Raw genomic sequence first — 15,174 nt, 5'->3', positions numbered from 1 at the left:
CCCCTGGTGTATCCCCCTCCTATCCGACCTTCCCTAATTAACGAGCTGCTTGATGAGGCAAGCGCTGCCCATTCCAGCTCCAAGCGTTCCTTGAATCCCCCCGGACCCCCAAATTTCCATTTGTCAGCTGCAGGGCAGTGTTATGCTGGGGGGAATGCGGGTTTGGGAGGGAGGCAGAACTGGGGGAAGGTGGGGGTGCCAGTGGGCTCGGGGTTGTCTCCGGAGCCCCTCTGTCCCCCGGAGCTGGGGGGCTGCTGGGATGGCCCCGATCCCCCGGGATGCTGGCACGGGGACGGCGGGCAAGTGTCGGCTTGCAGAGGGAGCGATCCACCCCCTCCGCCCGCTGCGGGGGGAACCCGTGATTCATCCGGGCTCCGAGGGCTGGGAGCGCCCGCCGAGCCCTGCCAAACTCGGTGCGCCCGTGGGGTGGTGCCGCGGTGGGACAAGAGGGGGGGCTCGGGGGCTTTCCTGGGCGCTGTACCCCAAAAGGCCCAGGCGTGGCCCCTGGGCAACAGGAGGCTCCCACAAACCCCAGAGTTGGGGAGGTGGGTTGCCCCCACGTTGGTCCTTGCCACATCGGGATGGTGCCACCAAGGGGGATTTGGGGGGGACGCTGGGGGACTGTCACCCCAAACTGCTGCCCGCAGCTCCCGCCACCCCGCCCCTGCCGCGGCTCCTGCTGACGGCGGCACATTCCTCGGGGACAGCCGCCCTTTTCACCCCCGACCGAAGCGCACACGGTGTCACCGCCGGGTGTTGTAAACCCGGCCCAGCCCGCAGCGCCGCTGTCGCTGCCGGAGCGGTGACGCCAAGCGCTGAGCCAGGGCTGGCCGCAGAGCCAGGCCACGCTCAGCCCGAAACACCCGGCCGGTGACACGGAGCCACCGTGACCCCGGGCAGGGGCTGGGAACGGCCAGAGCTCGGGATGAGCCGCTCGGGCAGCGAGCCGGGGCTGCGGGCAGCCGGGGGGATTTGGGGAGCTGACCCCGAGCACGGCGGGCCCGGGGGATGTGGTGTCCCCGGTGTGGCCGCCATGGGGCGGCTCGGCAGGTGGGGCGAGGCTAATTAGTACCTGTGGTGGTGGCAGCGGGGCCTGAGTCACCGCGTTCGTCACCGCGGGCCCGCGGCGCTCTGCCGCCCCTTTTTTATTATTGTTGTTCTTTCATTCCCCGGCTGATTTGAAAAGCAAAGCAGGGAGGGCCCAGCCAGGAATTACTGCAGGGAGCCCCCACTCCAGGCTGGACCCCTGTGACAGATGGGGGTCCAGAGCACTCCTGGAAAGTGGCTTGAGTGATCTGGGGGTGTCCCTGTGGAGCTGGCCTGGGCCTTTGTGGTCAGGGGTGGTTGAGGGGTCTCCCTGGTGGTCAGGGACACTCCTGGGACCCCATGTGGGGGTCTGGGGCTCACTGGAGTGGCAATCTGGGGATCCAGAGCTGGACAGAGAGGTCATATGGGCATCCAGAACACTCTCCTCAGAGGTTTCCTGGGGGTCTTGAGTTCATTGGAGGGACATTGTAGGGGTCTGGGGCTCAGTGGCAGGGCCCTGTGAATCTCTGGAGGTCAGCAGGAAGGTTCTCCAAGGGTCTGGGGCTCTCCTAGGAGAGCACATGAGTCTCCAGGGCTCAATGGAGAAACAATGTGGGTGTCCAGGGTTCAATGGCAGAGATCAATGGGGAGGCTTTATGGGGGCCCAGGGCTCTTCTGGGGGGTTTCCTGGGGGTCTTGGGCTCTTCAATGGGACAGTGTGGGGGTCTGGGGCTCACTGGTGTGGCTGCCCAGGAGTCAGGGGCTGACTGTCTGAGGGGATCCTGGCTTTTCCCAAGGTAGGACCCCCAGACCCCTGGACCCCCCCATCCCCGAGGCCGCCCCTGGGCACCTCCACCTGTGGCGGTGACGATGGTGATGCTGTCAATGGTGACAGTGGCCCCGGTGGGGCCCCCTCCTTTTCCCGGCGAGGCGTGGCGGCGGGGCGGGACGGACGGGCCGGGACGGAGCCTCCCTACGGCTGGGGAACGCCGGAACGCCGCCACTGCTGCCGCTCACCTGCGCAGGGCGGCCGGGCTGGCCGCGGCCCCTCGGCACCATGCAGGAGACTAACGCAGCCTTCCTGCTGTCGGCCCTGCAGCCCGAGGCCGGCGTCTGCTCGCTGGCCTTGCCCTCGGACCGGCAGCTGGACGAGCGTGGCCGGGAGGCGGCCGAGGCCCAGCGGCTGCGCAGCGCCCGTGTCCAGGAGCAGGTCCGCATCCGCATGATGCTGCGGGGACAAGCGCCCGCCCGCCCCGAGGACCTCGCCGACGGCACCAGAGGTGGGAGACCCCCCGGGAGCCCCTTGGGAACACGCGGTGGGAAGGGGGGTGGGAACCCCTCGGTCGGAACTGGGCTCTGGGGGAACCCTGGCTGCGGGTTGGGGGGTGCCCCCCAGCCTGACCGAGTCCCCCCAGTGCCCCCGAGCATCCCCAGCGCTGGGACCGGGGGTAGCTCAGCCCCAGCGTGGGCTCGTTTTACCCCACTCGGGGTCCTGCCTCAGTTCCCCCACCTGTCCTTGGAGGGCTTTGCGCTGGTGGGGTCCCAGGCCCCGCTCTGGGCTGGCAGGGGGGAGGATTTTCCCGCCCTGGCAGAGCCCCCCCCAGCCTTGAGCGGCGGCGCTGGCCGGGCTCCAGCTCCTCCATTTAACGTCTGCGCCGGCGGCCTCCGCCCTGCCGCCCCGCCCGGCACCGCCGGGATCCCCCGAGCCCCGCGCTGGGGACCCCTGTGCTGGGGACAGACCCCTCTGACACCCCGAGGGCTGCCCCAGGCGTGAGTCACGCTCCTGGCACCACCAGCACTGGCGGTGTCCCTGTCCCGTCCGGTCCCTGTCGTGTCCCGCCGGCGGCCCTGGGGCGGTGGCAGGGCAGATGGGCAGCGTGAGGTGCCACGGGGGGCTCTGGGGTTCCCGGTGCCGTTCCCAGGGCGGGGGACCCGGGACTGGCTCTGGGGGATGCCTGGGCTGCTGATCCAGCCGCGGCGGGGGGACCGGGCTGCGCCGCGGCGTCCCCGCCAAGGTGGCAATTAGTGCCCTCGCCGTCGGGGCACAGGCAGGGCGGGGAGGCCGCTTCTGCTCCCCGTGGCCAGCGGGCAGGCGAAGGCGGCCTCCTCCCACCCCTGTGTCCCCCCAGCTCTGCTTGCAGTGCCACAGTTCCCGCAGCAGGTCCCCCTGGGATGAGCTGGGGCGATCTTTGATCTGCAGATCCCTTCCTGCCCTGCCCACGCTTACTCTACCTTCTCTGTGGCTTTCCTGCAGGCGGTCAGTACAGCTCGACCCTGCGCTCCTCCTTCAGCTCCCGCTCCCAGAGCAATGGGGTGGACCCCCAGGCCTCGGTACGTACTCACCGGGGCTCTGTCCCCTGTCCTCGGCTGCACTGAGGAGAGCTCTGCGCTCCCCTGGTGGAGGCATGGACTCCTAACCTTCCATTTTCCCCCTGCAGCTGTACCAGCCGCTGGCCAAGAAGGATTTCGGCACGCTGCGGGGCAGCGGCTGGTCCTCGCGCTCGGCTGTGGACCTGACCCCGCACAAGCGCATGGCCACCATCAGCAACGGGGGCCTGCCCAAGGGCCGCGCGTACGTGCCCGGCTACGCGGCCTCGCAGGTGGCCGCTGCCTCGCCGCGGCCCAGCTCCTTCCACGAGCGCAACTTCCGCTGCCGGCAGAACCTGGACACGCTGTCGCTGCGCTCCCTGCGCCTGGCCGACGGGCCCGTCCCGCTCGCCGACGACCGCTACAGCGTCCTGTCAGAGCAGCTGGATGCGCCGGGGCACCGGCAGCTCTACAAGAGCCAGGCCGGCGGCGGCTTCGGCCGCTCCTTCGCCTTCGAGCGGCAGCTGAGCGGCGGCACGGCCGCCAAGGCCGCCTGCGACTGGCTGGACGGCGCCGAGGGCCCGCCGAGCCGCACCATCCGCGCGCCCGCCATGCGCACGCTGCAGCGCTTCCAGAGCAACAACCGCTCCCGGCTGAGCGCCGGCTCCTTCGGCACCGTGCCCGCGGGAGGAGGCGGCGCCTTCCTGGGGCTGGGGGAGCACAGCTCCCGCGCCCCCTCCGTGCGCAGCCTGGCCGAGTCCGGCCACCACCTCGGGGAGCCGCGCGCCATGGAGATGTACAACGGGCACAGCACGCTGCTCGGGCACCACGCCGGAGGGTGAGGGCCGGGAGCTGCTCCGGGGTGTCCTGGTCCTTGTCCCCGCTGTGGGAGGAGTGTGTTCCACCCTGCTGGAGGAGGGCGAACCCCTCCAGCTCCCACTGGGCACAAGGAATGTTTGGGAAGAGGGGTGGGACGGTGGGCACAGCTTGGACTTACTGCTAAGGCTGACCTCCAAGTGTGTCCTATCCCTCATCCTGGCTCCTCCATAGACAGATCCTGAAATATGGCAGGAGGATGATGCTCATCCCACTGGGAATGGAGTCCTGTGCTCAGAGCGCAGTGGGACTCCTTGGAGATGGGGGACACGGGGTGCAGAGGTGGAGGGTCCTGTGGGATGCTCTGCTGGGACTCACCAGGCTGTGGTTCCAGGTTTGATGACATCGACCTGCCCTCGGCAGTGAAGTACCTGATCGCCAGTGACCCCAACCTGCAGGTGCTGGGCGCTGCCTACCTGCAGCACAAGTGCTACAGCGACAGCAGCGCCAAGAAGCAGGTGAGCCCCTGGAAGGGTGGGAGCAGGGGGTTTCCCAGCAGGAGCAGGGGGTTTCCCAGCCCCTCTGACACCACAGGAAGGTGCAGGGGCTGCAGGGAGCCCTGGGAACGCAGCATGTCTGACCCCCCGGGCTGTCCCCCAGGCCCGCAGCCTGCAGGCCATGCCCAAGCTGGTGAAGCTGTTCAACAGCCCGAACCAGGAGGTGCAGCGCCACGCCACTGGCGCCATGCGCAACCTCATCTACGACAACGCGGAGAACAAGCTGGCTCTGGTGGAGGAGAACGGCATCTACGAGCTGATGCGCACCCTGCGGGAGCCCGACGACGAGCTCCGCAAGAACGTCACAGGTTGGGGACAATGGTGGGCTGGGCGGGGGTCCTCCTCCCTGGGGGTGGCCTCTACTGCCCTCGTGTGAGTGGAGCTCCACGGGGATGATCCCTTTGCTTGGTTGTCACCACCTCCCTGGGGAGGGGAGTTGGGGTGGATGTGCTCTCCAGCTGTTCCAGTACTGAGGGTCCCCCTCTCTGCAGGGATCCTGTGGAATCTGTCCTCCAGTGACAACCTGAAGGATCGCCTGGCCCGGGATACGCTGGAGCAGCTCACAGACCTGGTCCTGGTCCCTCTCTCTGGGCTGGGGGCCTCGGGTGTCATCCAACAGAACCCCTCAGAGGCAGAGATCTTTTATAACTCCACAGGCTTCCTCAGGTATCTCCTCCAGCTCCTCCCACTGGGAGTGAAGTTTTGGAGGGAGGGAGAAACAGAAGCACTGTCTGCAGGGCTCTTTTTTGGGCTCAGGAAGGGGTGGCTGTGGGGGATCCCCTTCTCTCCATGACAAAACCCTGTTCACATGCAGGAACCTGAGCTCTGCCAGCCAGCAGACCCGGCAGAAGATGCGTGAATGCCACGGGCTGGTGGACTCCATGATCCACTATGTGAACAGCTCCCTGGAGGTGGGGAAGTCGGAGGACAAGGTGAGCCCCTGAGGTGGTCCTAGAGGAGCTGAGGTGCTGCTCCCCCACCCCGTTGTGCAAAGGCACATCTTGGTGTGATGCTGGGAGAACCAGCCCAGCTCCATGGAGTCCACCAGCTGGGCTCACTGGGCACACCCAGCGTCATGACTCTGCTGTAGAGCCCCTGTGCCAGCTGGACACACCCTGCAGGTGGAGCAGGGATGACACCCTCGTGTCCCCTGTGCCCCCCAGAGCGTGGAGAACGCTGTCTGTGTCCTGCGCAACCTCTCCTACCGCTTGTACGACGAGATGCCCCCGTCCTCGCTCCAGCGCCTCGAGGGCCACCGCAGGAACGCCGGCGGCACGGTGACAGGGGAGCTGGTGGGCTGCTTCAGCCCCCAGAGCAAGAAAGCCCGGGAGGTCAGTGGGGGCACATCCTGGCCGTGTCACCGGGGTGGGGCTGGCACTGGGAAGCCCTGGCAGCGGAGGTGATGCCAGGGTGGAGGTGGACGCCAGCCTTAGCTGGTGGGTGGGACACACGGGTGAGCTCAGCGGAGGGTGAATCAGGTGTTTGGGGTGAATCAGGTGCTGAACCCCTGCTTTTCCATGCCATGGGGCATGATGTAGCCAGGGTGACCTGCCAGCTCCCTGCCCAGCAGTTCAGGCCAGGCAGGTTCGGAAAAGACAGCACTGGCAGTGAGGGACACTGAGGAGAGTCTAACAATGCCCCTGTCCCTCAGCACTACCTGAACGCAGACATCGTCACCTTCACGGAGGTCTCCAAGGACCCCAAGGGCATGGAGTGGCTCTGGAACCCGCAGATCGTGGGCATCTACAACCGGCTGCTGCAGCGCTGTGAGCTCAACAAGCACACAACAGAGGCAGCCTCGGGTGCCCTGCAGAACATCACGGCCGGGGACCGCAGGGTGAGGCCCGGGGACACGGGGGTCCCACAGCCTGCCCACCACGGCTGTGTGGGAGGGGGGCACCTGGGCAGGGTTCACCCCAACCTGCTCCCAGTGAGTGGGAGGAGGAGGAGCAGGGGGCTGGCGGGGTCTCCAAGGGGGTGTTTGCCTTGCAGTGGGCGGGTGTGCTGAGCCGGCTGGCGCTGGAGCAGGAGCGCATCCTGAATCCTGTGCTGGACCGCGTCCGCACTGCCGACCACCACCAGCTGCGCTCCCTCACCGGCCTCATCCGCAACCTGTCCCGCCACGCCCGCAACAAGGACGAGATGTGTGAGTGCTGGGCATCACCCAGGGCTGGGAGGTGCTTCCCAACCTTTTCCTTTGCCTCCTGTTATCTCCAGCCACATCCCAACCCCACCCTGCCTGCTGCATCCCCGCATGCAGCTGAGCTGGCGGGCTGCTCCATGCCCTGCTTCCAGACATGGCTCTGTCCCTCCAGCTCTGGCCACCAGCCCTGATGTGCCCTTTGCCCACAGCCACCAAGGTGGTCAGCCACCTGATCGAGAAGCTGCCAGGGAGTGTCGGGGACAAGGCCCCGCCCGCTGATGTCATCGTGAACATCATCGCCGTGCTCAACAACCTGGTGGTAGAGAGCCCCATGGCTGCCCGCGACATCGTCTACTTCGATGGCCTCAGGAAGCTCTTCTTCATCAAGAAGCGACGGGACAGGTGGGAGCTGCATGTCCCAGCTCACACCCGGCCTCCTGTCCTGCTCTCCTCTCCCTCCCTGCTCCCGCACAGTGGAAGAGGGTCACAAGTTCCCTTTCCCAAGCCTTGGTGTTGGGAGTCCCTGGACTAGCCTAGAGTGGCCTCGTGGCCACCTGCCAGCCTTTTGTCACCCCCTAAGGACACCCCACTGTCATCATAGCTGCCTTTTCCCATCAGGGAACCTCTCCCTGCTCCTGCCTGTTATTGTGGGAACCAGCCATTCACCTCCTGCCTCTCCCCACCGTCACCAAGCCCCCCAGTCCCTCCAGGCCCCTCTGGGGTGGTCTCCTTGGGCTGATGGGCACTGTCCCATGCTCAGTGGTCCCGAAAACCTCACGGCATCCTGTCCTTTTCCCAGCTCGGACAACGAGAAGTCCTCCCGAGCCGCCGCCAGCCTCCTGGGAAACATGTGGCAGTACACCAAGCTCCACCGGGACTTCAAGATGGTACGTACACATTCCAGAGCCTCCCACAGCCAGTGGGGGGGATCCCTAGGGAATCAAGGCCAGGGGATTCATCCTGGAGAGCCACACCACCCAAATGCTTCCCAGGATATGGTGGGGCCCCACTCCACGCCTGCTTTTCCCCAGGCACGGGGCCATCCCACGGCGTTGTCCCTGTGTGAGTGGGGTGGGGACGGTGTGGCCCATCGGTGCCGGAGCAGAGGGGCTCCCTGTGCCTGATGGGGCTGTCTCCTTGCAGAAGGGCTACCGGAAGGAGGACTTCCTCAGCCTGTGAGGACACCCTAGGAGCTGGAATGCCTCGCTGGGATGCTCCGTGCTGCCAGCCATGCCGTGGGGAGGCTGCTCGCCGCCAGACCCCCACTCTGTAGCCTAGTCCCTACATCCCACGCGCCTCCCCCCTCTGCTGGGTCCCCTTCCCTGGCTGAGCGACACTTGTCCTCCCTCCTGCCCTGCCTTAAACCCAGCAGCTGCTTTTGGCTCTGCTGTGGGGCCCCAGTTAGGAGGGGGCTGCCCCGTGGCACCCCTTGGGGACTCTCCCCACGCTCAGGCAGCTGTCTGCAAAACTTGGCTTGTCCTGGCTTGACAGGGGGGCAGGAGCTGTAGGGAGCTGGGAAGGCTCCTGTAGAGCAATTCTGGGGCAAGGGGGCTTCTGGGGGTGCTTCATCCCAGCTCCCTGAGCTGCGGGGCCGGGGGTGTCCGTGCCCTGTGCCAGTGTGGGGATGTACTGCAGGTTACACTTTTGTTCTGCCCTGGCTGGGTGGGGATGGAGCTTTGCATGGCTTGGGGGCTTGGAGGGCTCTGAGGTGGCTTCCCACAGTTTATGGGGTGGCACAGCGGCTGCAGGGAGCTGGGAAGTGACGCTGTGACAGCACTGCATTCCCCCTTTGCTGTGGAGGGTGGGCAGGGGGTCTGTGTCTGTGTCTGGCGGGGCTCTGTGCCCTCACTGCAGGAAGCCTGGGAGAGCTTCAGGGCCCCATCTGTCACCCTGTGGGGACTGTCCCAGTGTGGCAGAGTGGCTCCTCACCAGCTGCTGCCAGGGCTGGGCCCTGCTGGCACAGCAGGATCCGGGCAGGGCCGTCCGGGTCATGTTTGCTGAGCAGTGTCACCCCGTGGGTGGGGAGATGTCCTCAGTGTCCCCGTGCTGGGTGCAGACGGGTCCAGAGCTCTCTGTGCCACGGAGGTGGCCAGGAGGGGACACACGGCTGGGTTGGGAGTGGCTTTGGGCTGCCGGTGGATTTGGGGCTGGGGGAGCCCCCATGCTTGGGGGGCACAGGGCACCCCGGGGGGATAATGTAGAATAGGTAGAGGGGTGGGAGGATGGGGGGAGCGGGTGGAGGGGCTGGAGCAGCCCCCATGGTGAGCGGCACTGGCACGGTCCAGGCTCGGGGCACGGGGTGTTTGGCTCTGCAGCTCTCTGTGTACAACCCCCCTGCCCTGTGTACCCCTGAAATAAAGGCCTTGAGTGATGCCCACCTGCACCTGCGTTTCGATGGCACCTGGGAGAGGGGGGACAGTGTCCCGGTGACAGCAGTGCCATGGGGACACCAGCACAGGGTGAGGCCCTGTGCCAGGCATGGCTCCAGTTTAGTGTGACAGGGACACTGGTGTGGGAAGGACAGATCAAAGCACTGCCTGTGGTGAGGAACCACCTCCCCTCCGTGTCACCTGTGTCCCCAGCATGGACAGATGCAGTGGGTGCAGCAGCCTTTTATTGTCACGGGGGTTTCCATATGGGACAAAGGTGCTGCCACCACTCCTGTCGGGCACTCCCTGGGGCTGGGACACGTTGTTCCAGCATCACCCATCCCAGCACTGTCCATCATGCAGGGAGAACATACCTGCCACCCACGGCAAGGGACACGGCCCAGCCACCTGGGTGGCGCCCAGGGGTGGCACTGAGGTATTACGGGCAGGGTGCTCCTGGTGATGGTTTTCCAGTTCTCCACTCTGGAGCCAGCTCCTGCTTTCCCAGCGCGACCGTGGCTCTGATCCCATCATAACTCCCGGGCTCCTCAGCCCTGACCTGGTCCATGTGTCCCCACAGTGCTGGGTGACACCTGTGCTCCTGCTCAGATGTCATCCTCTGTCACCAGGCAGTAGAAGTCTGTGCGGGCGCCGTAGTTGCGTGACCCCAGGTCTGAGATGTCGAGCTCGGAGCGCTGCCCATCCCTCAGCTGTGCCTCCTCCATCCCTCTGGAGGCCGGAGCCCTGGGAAGGCCGGGCCCACCGAGGCGGGGGGGCGGGGGACTGCCAAAGATGCGCCCTCGGAGGCCTGGCAGGAGCAGGGAGATGGGTTTAGCTGGAGGGGGAAGGGGCTGGACCCACCCTGCCGCCACAGGGGTGACGTCCAGCGCACATCTGACCCCTTGGGAGAAGCAGCGGGGACACAGACCTGTGCCGAGGTCCCCGTCCGGGTCCAGGTCTCCCGCACTGTCCAGGTAGCTGCTGGGCAGGATCAGCATGGGGTCCTTGTCCTCCTGCAGCTGGGTCTGCGGGTCCCCCATGCTCCTTCCCGCCGGGAAGGACACCTTGCGTGGCAGGGCCAGGCACAGCTCCTTCCAGAAGTCTGATGATGGGGTCTGCAGGGGCCCCGAGGGGATGAGCCGGGCCGGGACCACCGGAGCACGGCCCCGCAGGGTTCCACGGGCTCGGCTCGCTTTCCCTGGCGCTGGGAGCTCGGCCAAGGTGAGGGCTGAGGGCTGTGCTCTGGTGTGGCACCGTGCCCATGCGCCGGCGGAGAAACCGGCCCGACCTGCCGGAATGCTCCCAGGGCTCCGGCTGCCAGCCTGGCCCTGAAATGGCCGGAGTGGCCCTGGGCCAAAGCTCCGCTCAGGGAGCTGAGGCTGGGGAGGCCCTGGAGAGTCACGGGGTCCTGACCATGCAGGTTTGGGGGGTGAGCTCCCAGATCCGGGGCTCTTCTGGCTGGGTTTTTACATGTCCTCCAAAAGGTGAGTGCCCCAACCCGCTCTTTAGCTCTGGAGCTCAGGGCACAGCCCCAGAGGGCAGCAGGGAGGCTGACCCGAAGTGGGGAGCTGGGACTGGAAGGTGGTGCTGGTGGGAAGGGTCTTGCTCTGCTCTCACCATGGGACAGCCCCAAAGGGCAGCAGGGAGGCTGGCACTGTGGGGTGCTGGGGACGGAAAGGCGGCTCTGGGGAGGGTCAGGATCCTGCTTGGCACTCACCATGGAGCCGGCTCTCCACACCAGCAGGGTCACTGCACTACGGTGCTGCTTCAGCAGGGTGATGGCGGGGTGAGTGATCTCCCGGTACTGGCTCTCGAAGACAATGAAGATGGGTTTCCTGGAAAGCTCCAGCAGCCTCCAGAGCCCTTCCCTGTGAGACAAGTGGGTGACAGGAGGGTGAGGGACCCGGCAGCCCCTCTCCCCTCCTGTGGGAGCTGCTGTGCTCCTACCTGAAGCTGCTGTTGCACCACTCCTGCTCCAGGTACGCCACGGAGAGCACCACGATGAGGCGCCGGCACCGGCTGACATTCATGATGAGGTCAGCTGATGGCTCTGTGGGCAAAAACGGTGTCAAGCCCCCAGGTGCCTGTGTCACCCCCTGCCCAGCCCTGCCTGGTGCCTACCTGAGTTGGGCAGGATGTTCTGTTCATCCAGGAAGAGCTTGTAGCCGTGGCGGTTTTCCAGCTGCGGCTTCACGATGAAGTGGATGAACTTCCGGTCATCAGGGGCATTGGCATGGGAGACGTAGGCATCGTACAGCTTCCCATCTGGGGAGATCCACGGAGCAGGGATAACGTGGGAAGGGCTGTATGAGCCTTCCCAGACTGCAGGAGGCTGTTCCCATTGGGAACACCTCTGGCTCACCGTTGATCTCCAGCTCTCCGTAGCGGTCCCGGTACCAGAGGAGCGCGTTCAGGCGGCACTGGACATAGAGCACAGCCAGGAGCACCAGGAGCAGCAGGACCAGGAGGGCTGCCAGCACCGCTGGCACGTGCCCCACCGCCTCTGCCAGGACAGGGAAAGGCACGGTGAGCAGCACACCTGGGTTTGGTGCAGGTTTGCACCCTGATGTGGGAGAAGCAGCAGGTCCCCTATCACTCTCCTCAATCCCCCCCTGCACCTGGGCTCTCCGTGGGATGCCCCCTCCCTGTCACCAGCAGGTCCCTACCTGCTCGCCGCAGGGTGAAGGTGGCTGTGGCATTGCTGATCCAGCAGGCAAACACCCCAAAATCGGCATCCTGGGTGAGGTTGAGCTGCAGGATGCTGGCCAGGAACTGCTCCGAGGAGTTTTGGCCAGACCTGACAGGACATGGGGGATGCTGTGGGTCGGGCCGTGTGGTGACAGCCCCCAAAAGCAGATGGAGGGATGTCCCCAGGGCAGGCTCCTTACCAGACAGTGTCCTGGCTGCTGCCACTGCCCAGCCACTGCCCATCCTTGCTCCAGGTGGGAATGGGCTGGCAGTGCTCGGTGCCCGCCCAGCGCACGGTGCAGTTCAGCTCGACCTGGCTTCCCAGCACCAGCTCCAGCGTCTCATTGGCAGCTGGCACCAGGATTTCGGGGGGCACGCTGCAAAGGTCTGGGGGCACAGAGGGGAGGGGGTTTGGATGGGAAAGCTGATCCAGCTCCCCCCAGGGCAGATGACTGCTGTAGCCATCCTGGAAGAGCAAGCTCTGCCTTGGGGGTCTGGCAGCGAGTGGCGTTCATGGCTGTTTAGCAGCATGATGAGCCGGTTTGGGGGCTGGGAAGGACCCTCGGCACCCCAAGAGGTGACACCAGAGCAGGACCCCCAGGTGAGCTTGCACAGGGATCCTTCCCAGCTGAGAGAGAACAGGGCAGAAGTTGGATTTCACCTACCTGCCATGGCGCGCTCAGATGACAGGCGCGGGCGCTGCCAGCATCTCACGCGGCGTCTCCCTGGGGGGACAAAGTCCACCTGCCTCTGCCACAGGGCGGGCTGGGCCTGGGACACACCGGGAGCAGCTCCTGAGTGCTGGCACAGGGAGGGCCCGGCCACCCCCATCGGGTGGGGGTGATTCCACTGGGGGTGGTGGGTGCTGCTCTGTGGTGAAGCCAAAGCCGCGTCCCACCCACAGCCTGGTGGCCACTGTGTCGCCTGCCCTCCCTGCACTGACTCCCAGCCTGGCTTTCCCAACCGTGGATTTATGCGTGGGAGGTGATTAATGACCAGCTAGGGGTTGCAGGGTTTAAAAAAATGTGGCTTCAGCCCAAATCCAAAACTAAGGTGGGGAAATGAGCTCAGCCATGGGAAACCCCAGCTTTGGGGGTCTCAGCGGTACCTCCTTCACCTGTCAAGCCCCTGCCTGGGCTGCAGAGCTGCCTCCAGCCTGACATGCCCTTGAACCTGCTAATTACCAGCAGTCTGGTTTGTTTATGGAAACGCAGCTCCCGACTGGAGAGCTCCCCGGTGTGTTGGGAGCCTCGGCGTGTTGCTACCCCATGGCTGTGCCCAGGGATTGGGGATTGGCACAGCTGCACAGCATTCCAGGCAAGCAGGGAGCACAGGGATGGCACACAGGGACCCCCCCCAGCTGGCATCACTGCGATGGCCCCGTGGGAAGAGGCGGATACTGGGAGCACAGCCTGTCCCCACACACCTGATGCGGGTGATGCGGGTGATGCTGGGGCTGGGGTGGGAGTCTCAGGGATGCCACGGTGCCCGTGTTCCCATGGTAAGCATCCAGCCTAACTCTTGGAATCAGGAGGAACGAAAGCCTCTCCCAGGGCTCCTCTTTGCTGTGGAGCTTCAGCACTCCTGGCTGCACCCTGATTTTGGGTGGGAGCAGGGCTGGTCCCGCCGTGTTTGTTGGTGTGGAATGGGAAGGGGAGGTGTGTGGTGCTGCCTGGCTTGGAGCAGGGATGCAGGCACGGTGCTTCCCTCTGGAGCTGCCTAGTGCCAGGCGTGGGGTGAAACCAGGGATCAAGGTACGCCAGAGACGCCCAGTACGTGTTCAGCTTGACCAGCTGGAAGTGATTTATACCTAAAAGATTAACTGAGTTTCTCCATGGCCAGGGAAGGAAGAGGATGGGATGGAGACGAGCCAGCCCACTGGGATTTCACATGGGGAAAAGGTGGGAGACGCTCATGAGGGTGGCATGGGGCAGTCTCTGCCTGGTGTGATGCTCCAGCTCTGCTCCTGGATGGGTCACTCCTAAGCCATTTCCTCTGATGGTCGGAATAAGGAAGCTCCAACAAACTGCAGCCTGGCCAGGGGGTGTGGGGAGGCCCCGAACCCCCAGAGCCCTTTGCTCCAGTGTTGCATGGCAGGGAGTGGGTGCTGGGGCTGCAGAGGGCCAGGGAGGGAGGAGCACCGGCTAACGGGCAGCAGTGGCTCCCATTTCCCACATCCTGGCGTGGGGACACCCCAGACTGGAGGCAGAGGAGCGTGTGGACGTGGTGGGGTGGTGAATGGTGGCTGGGCACGGCATTCCGTGCAGCACAGCCGTGGGGAAGGCGAGCAGGGCAGGGGGGCACCCTGGCCAGGGAGCTGTGGGGTGGGTGTGCCGAGGCAGAGAGCGGGATGGAGAGCGAAGGAGAGCCAGAACGGGAATGCACAGGGAATGGGGTGAAGGTGAAAGCCTGCTGACCTCATCTGGGGCGGCTTCAGCATGGAAAGAAAAGCAGAACAGAGCTGCATTTACCTTTGGAGCTTCCCCAGCCGCAGGCTTCCTGCTCGTCGCCTCCCGCTTGAGCCGACCCGACCGGCCAGATCAGTGCTTGGAATTTCTCTCGTGTTTTTTTTTCCCCTTTCTGTTTTAATAGTTTATCTATTTCTCCTCCCAGTTCAGCCCCTGGCCTCGGCCGGCGCTCCCGCTGCCCCAATCCCCGGGCGCCAGGCCCGTGGGAAGGGCTGGCTGTCCCTCCCTCCCGCTGCTCCACCTCCACCTGAACCTGCGGGAGAGGATTCAACAACTCCGGCTTCAGGGGAGGGGAGAAGAGAAGAGAAAAGAGGAGGGGGACAGCAACACATCCAGCAGGTGTGATAAGGCTTGGGGGCCAAGGAGGAGCCCCTGGTTTTCCAGGCTGGAAGAGCCCACAGAGGTGTCAGGGCAAGGAGAAACCTGCCATGAGCTGTGGAGGCTCCTGTTTGTTTCCTTCTCCTCCCTTTCCTTCTCTCCGTGCCTTCAGAGCCTTTTTGCCAGGTGAAGCTGGTGCTGGAGGTGGTTGCTCCAGCTGGCACTGGCTGTGGGGAGCCGGATCCAGCCGTGGCCACTGTGGACAGCAGATATTCCCTGTGCTAATTACCATGGAGCACAGGGTTAGAGCCTCGGCACGCCCCAGGCATGGATCATGGATGTGGTCACAGCAGCACCAGCAGCCCCTGGAGAAACACCAGCCTGAGCCAGAAAAACATCAACCAGCACGTGATTTGAGGCCAAGAAGAGAAGAGGGCCATGGGTGCAGTGTATGTATTTCCATATATATATATGTATATAAT

General features: G+C 65.0%; 2 protein-coding genes across 2 annotated transcripts; one reads left to right on the top strand and one right to left on the bottom strand.

The window, feature by feature from the left end:
- The first annotated feature begins 214 nt into the window (after positions 1–214).
- On the top strand, positions 215–9,027 carry PKP3 (plakophilin 3). The gene is made up of 13 exons (XM_054635514.2): positions 215–2,306; positions 3,281–3,357; positions 3,465–4,171; positions 4,544–4,667; positions 4,810–5,014; positions 5,198–5,372; positions 5,521–5,638; positions 5,870–6,037; positions 6,358–6,543; positions 6,699–6,852; positions 7,059–7,251; positions 7,649–7,736; positions 7,993–9,027. Exons 1-13 carry the CDS (start codon positions 2,084–2,086, stop codon positions 8,026–8,028), a joined length of 2,454 nt encoding a protein of 817 aa, XP_054491489.2. The 5' UTR covers positions 215–2,083; the 3' UTR covers positions 8,029–9,027.
- A 739-nt stretch (positions 9,028–9,766) lies between these two features.
- SIGIRR (single Ig and TIR domain containing) lies at positions 9,767–12,737 on the bottom strand. Its single transcript, XM_054634536.2, has 9 exons — positions 12,621–12,737; positions 12,107–12,372; positions 11,885–12,015; positions 11,581–11,721; positions 11,340–11,483; positions 11,166–11,268; positions 10,936–11,086; positions 10,147–10,333; positions 9,767–10,026 (listed from the first exon to the last, which is right to left on the bottom strand). The coding sequence occupies exons 1-9, from the start codon at positions 12,735–12,737 to the stop codon at positions 9,824–9,826; spliced, it is 1,443 nt and encodes a 480-aa protein (XP_054490511.2). The 3' UTR covers positions 9,767–9,823.
- Between the last annotated feature and the right edge of the window lie 2,437 nt (positions 12,738–15,174).

Source organism: Agelaius phoeniceus, chromosome 6 (genome assembly GCF_051311805.1).
Source record: "Agelaius phoeniceus isolate bAgePho1 chromosome 6, bAgePho1.hap1, whole genome shotgun sequence".
In the NCBI taxonomy this organism is placed as follows: Eukaryota; Metazoa; Chordata; class Aves; order Passeriformes; family Icteridae; genus Agelaius; species Agelaius phoeniceus.
The sequence above is the reverse complement of the archived record's forward strand: the minus strand, read 5'-3'. Positions and strand labels throughout refer to the sequence as shown.

Bases quoted from the DNA above. Each gene is read 5' to 3' on its own strand.
- PKP3 (XM_054635514.2), top strand. From the start codon at position 2,084: ATGCAGGAGACTAACGCAGCCTTCCTGCTGTCGGCCCTGCAGCCCGAG. The intron at 7,252-7,648 runs GTGGGAGCTGCA...TCCTTTTCCCAG, and splicing joins ATCAAGAAGCGACGGGACAG to CTCGGACAACGAGAAGTCCT. The intron at 7,737-7,992 runs GTACGTACACAT...GTCTCCTTGCAG, and splicing joins TCCACCGGGACTTCAAGATG to AAGGGCTACCGGAAGGAGGA.
- SIGIRR (XM_054634536.2), bottom strand. From the start codon at position 12,737: ATGGGGGTGGCCGGGCCCTCCCTGTGCCAGCACTCAGGAGCTGCTCCC. The intron at 11,484-11,580 runs GTGAGCCAGAGG...GGATCTCCCCAG, and splicing joins CGGAGAGCTGGAGATCAACG to ATGGGAAGCTGTACGATGCC. The intron at 11,087-11,165 runs GTAGGAGCACAG...CTTGTCTCACAG, and splicing joins TGGTGCAACAGCAGCTTCAG to GGAAGGGCTCTGGAGGCTGC.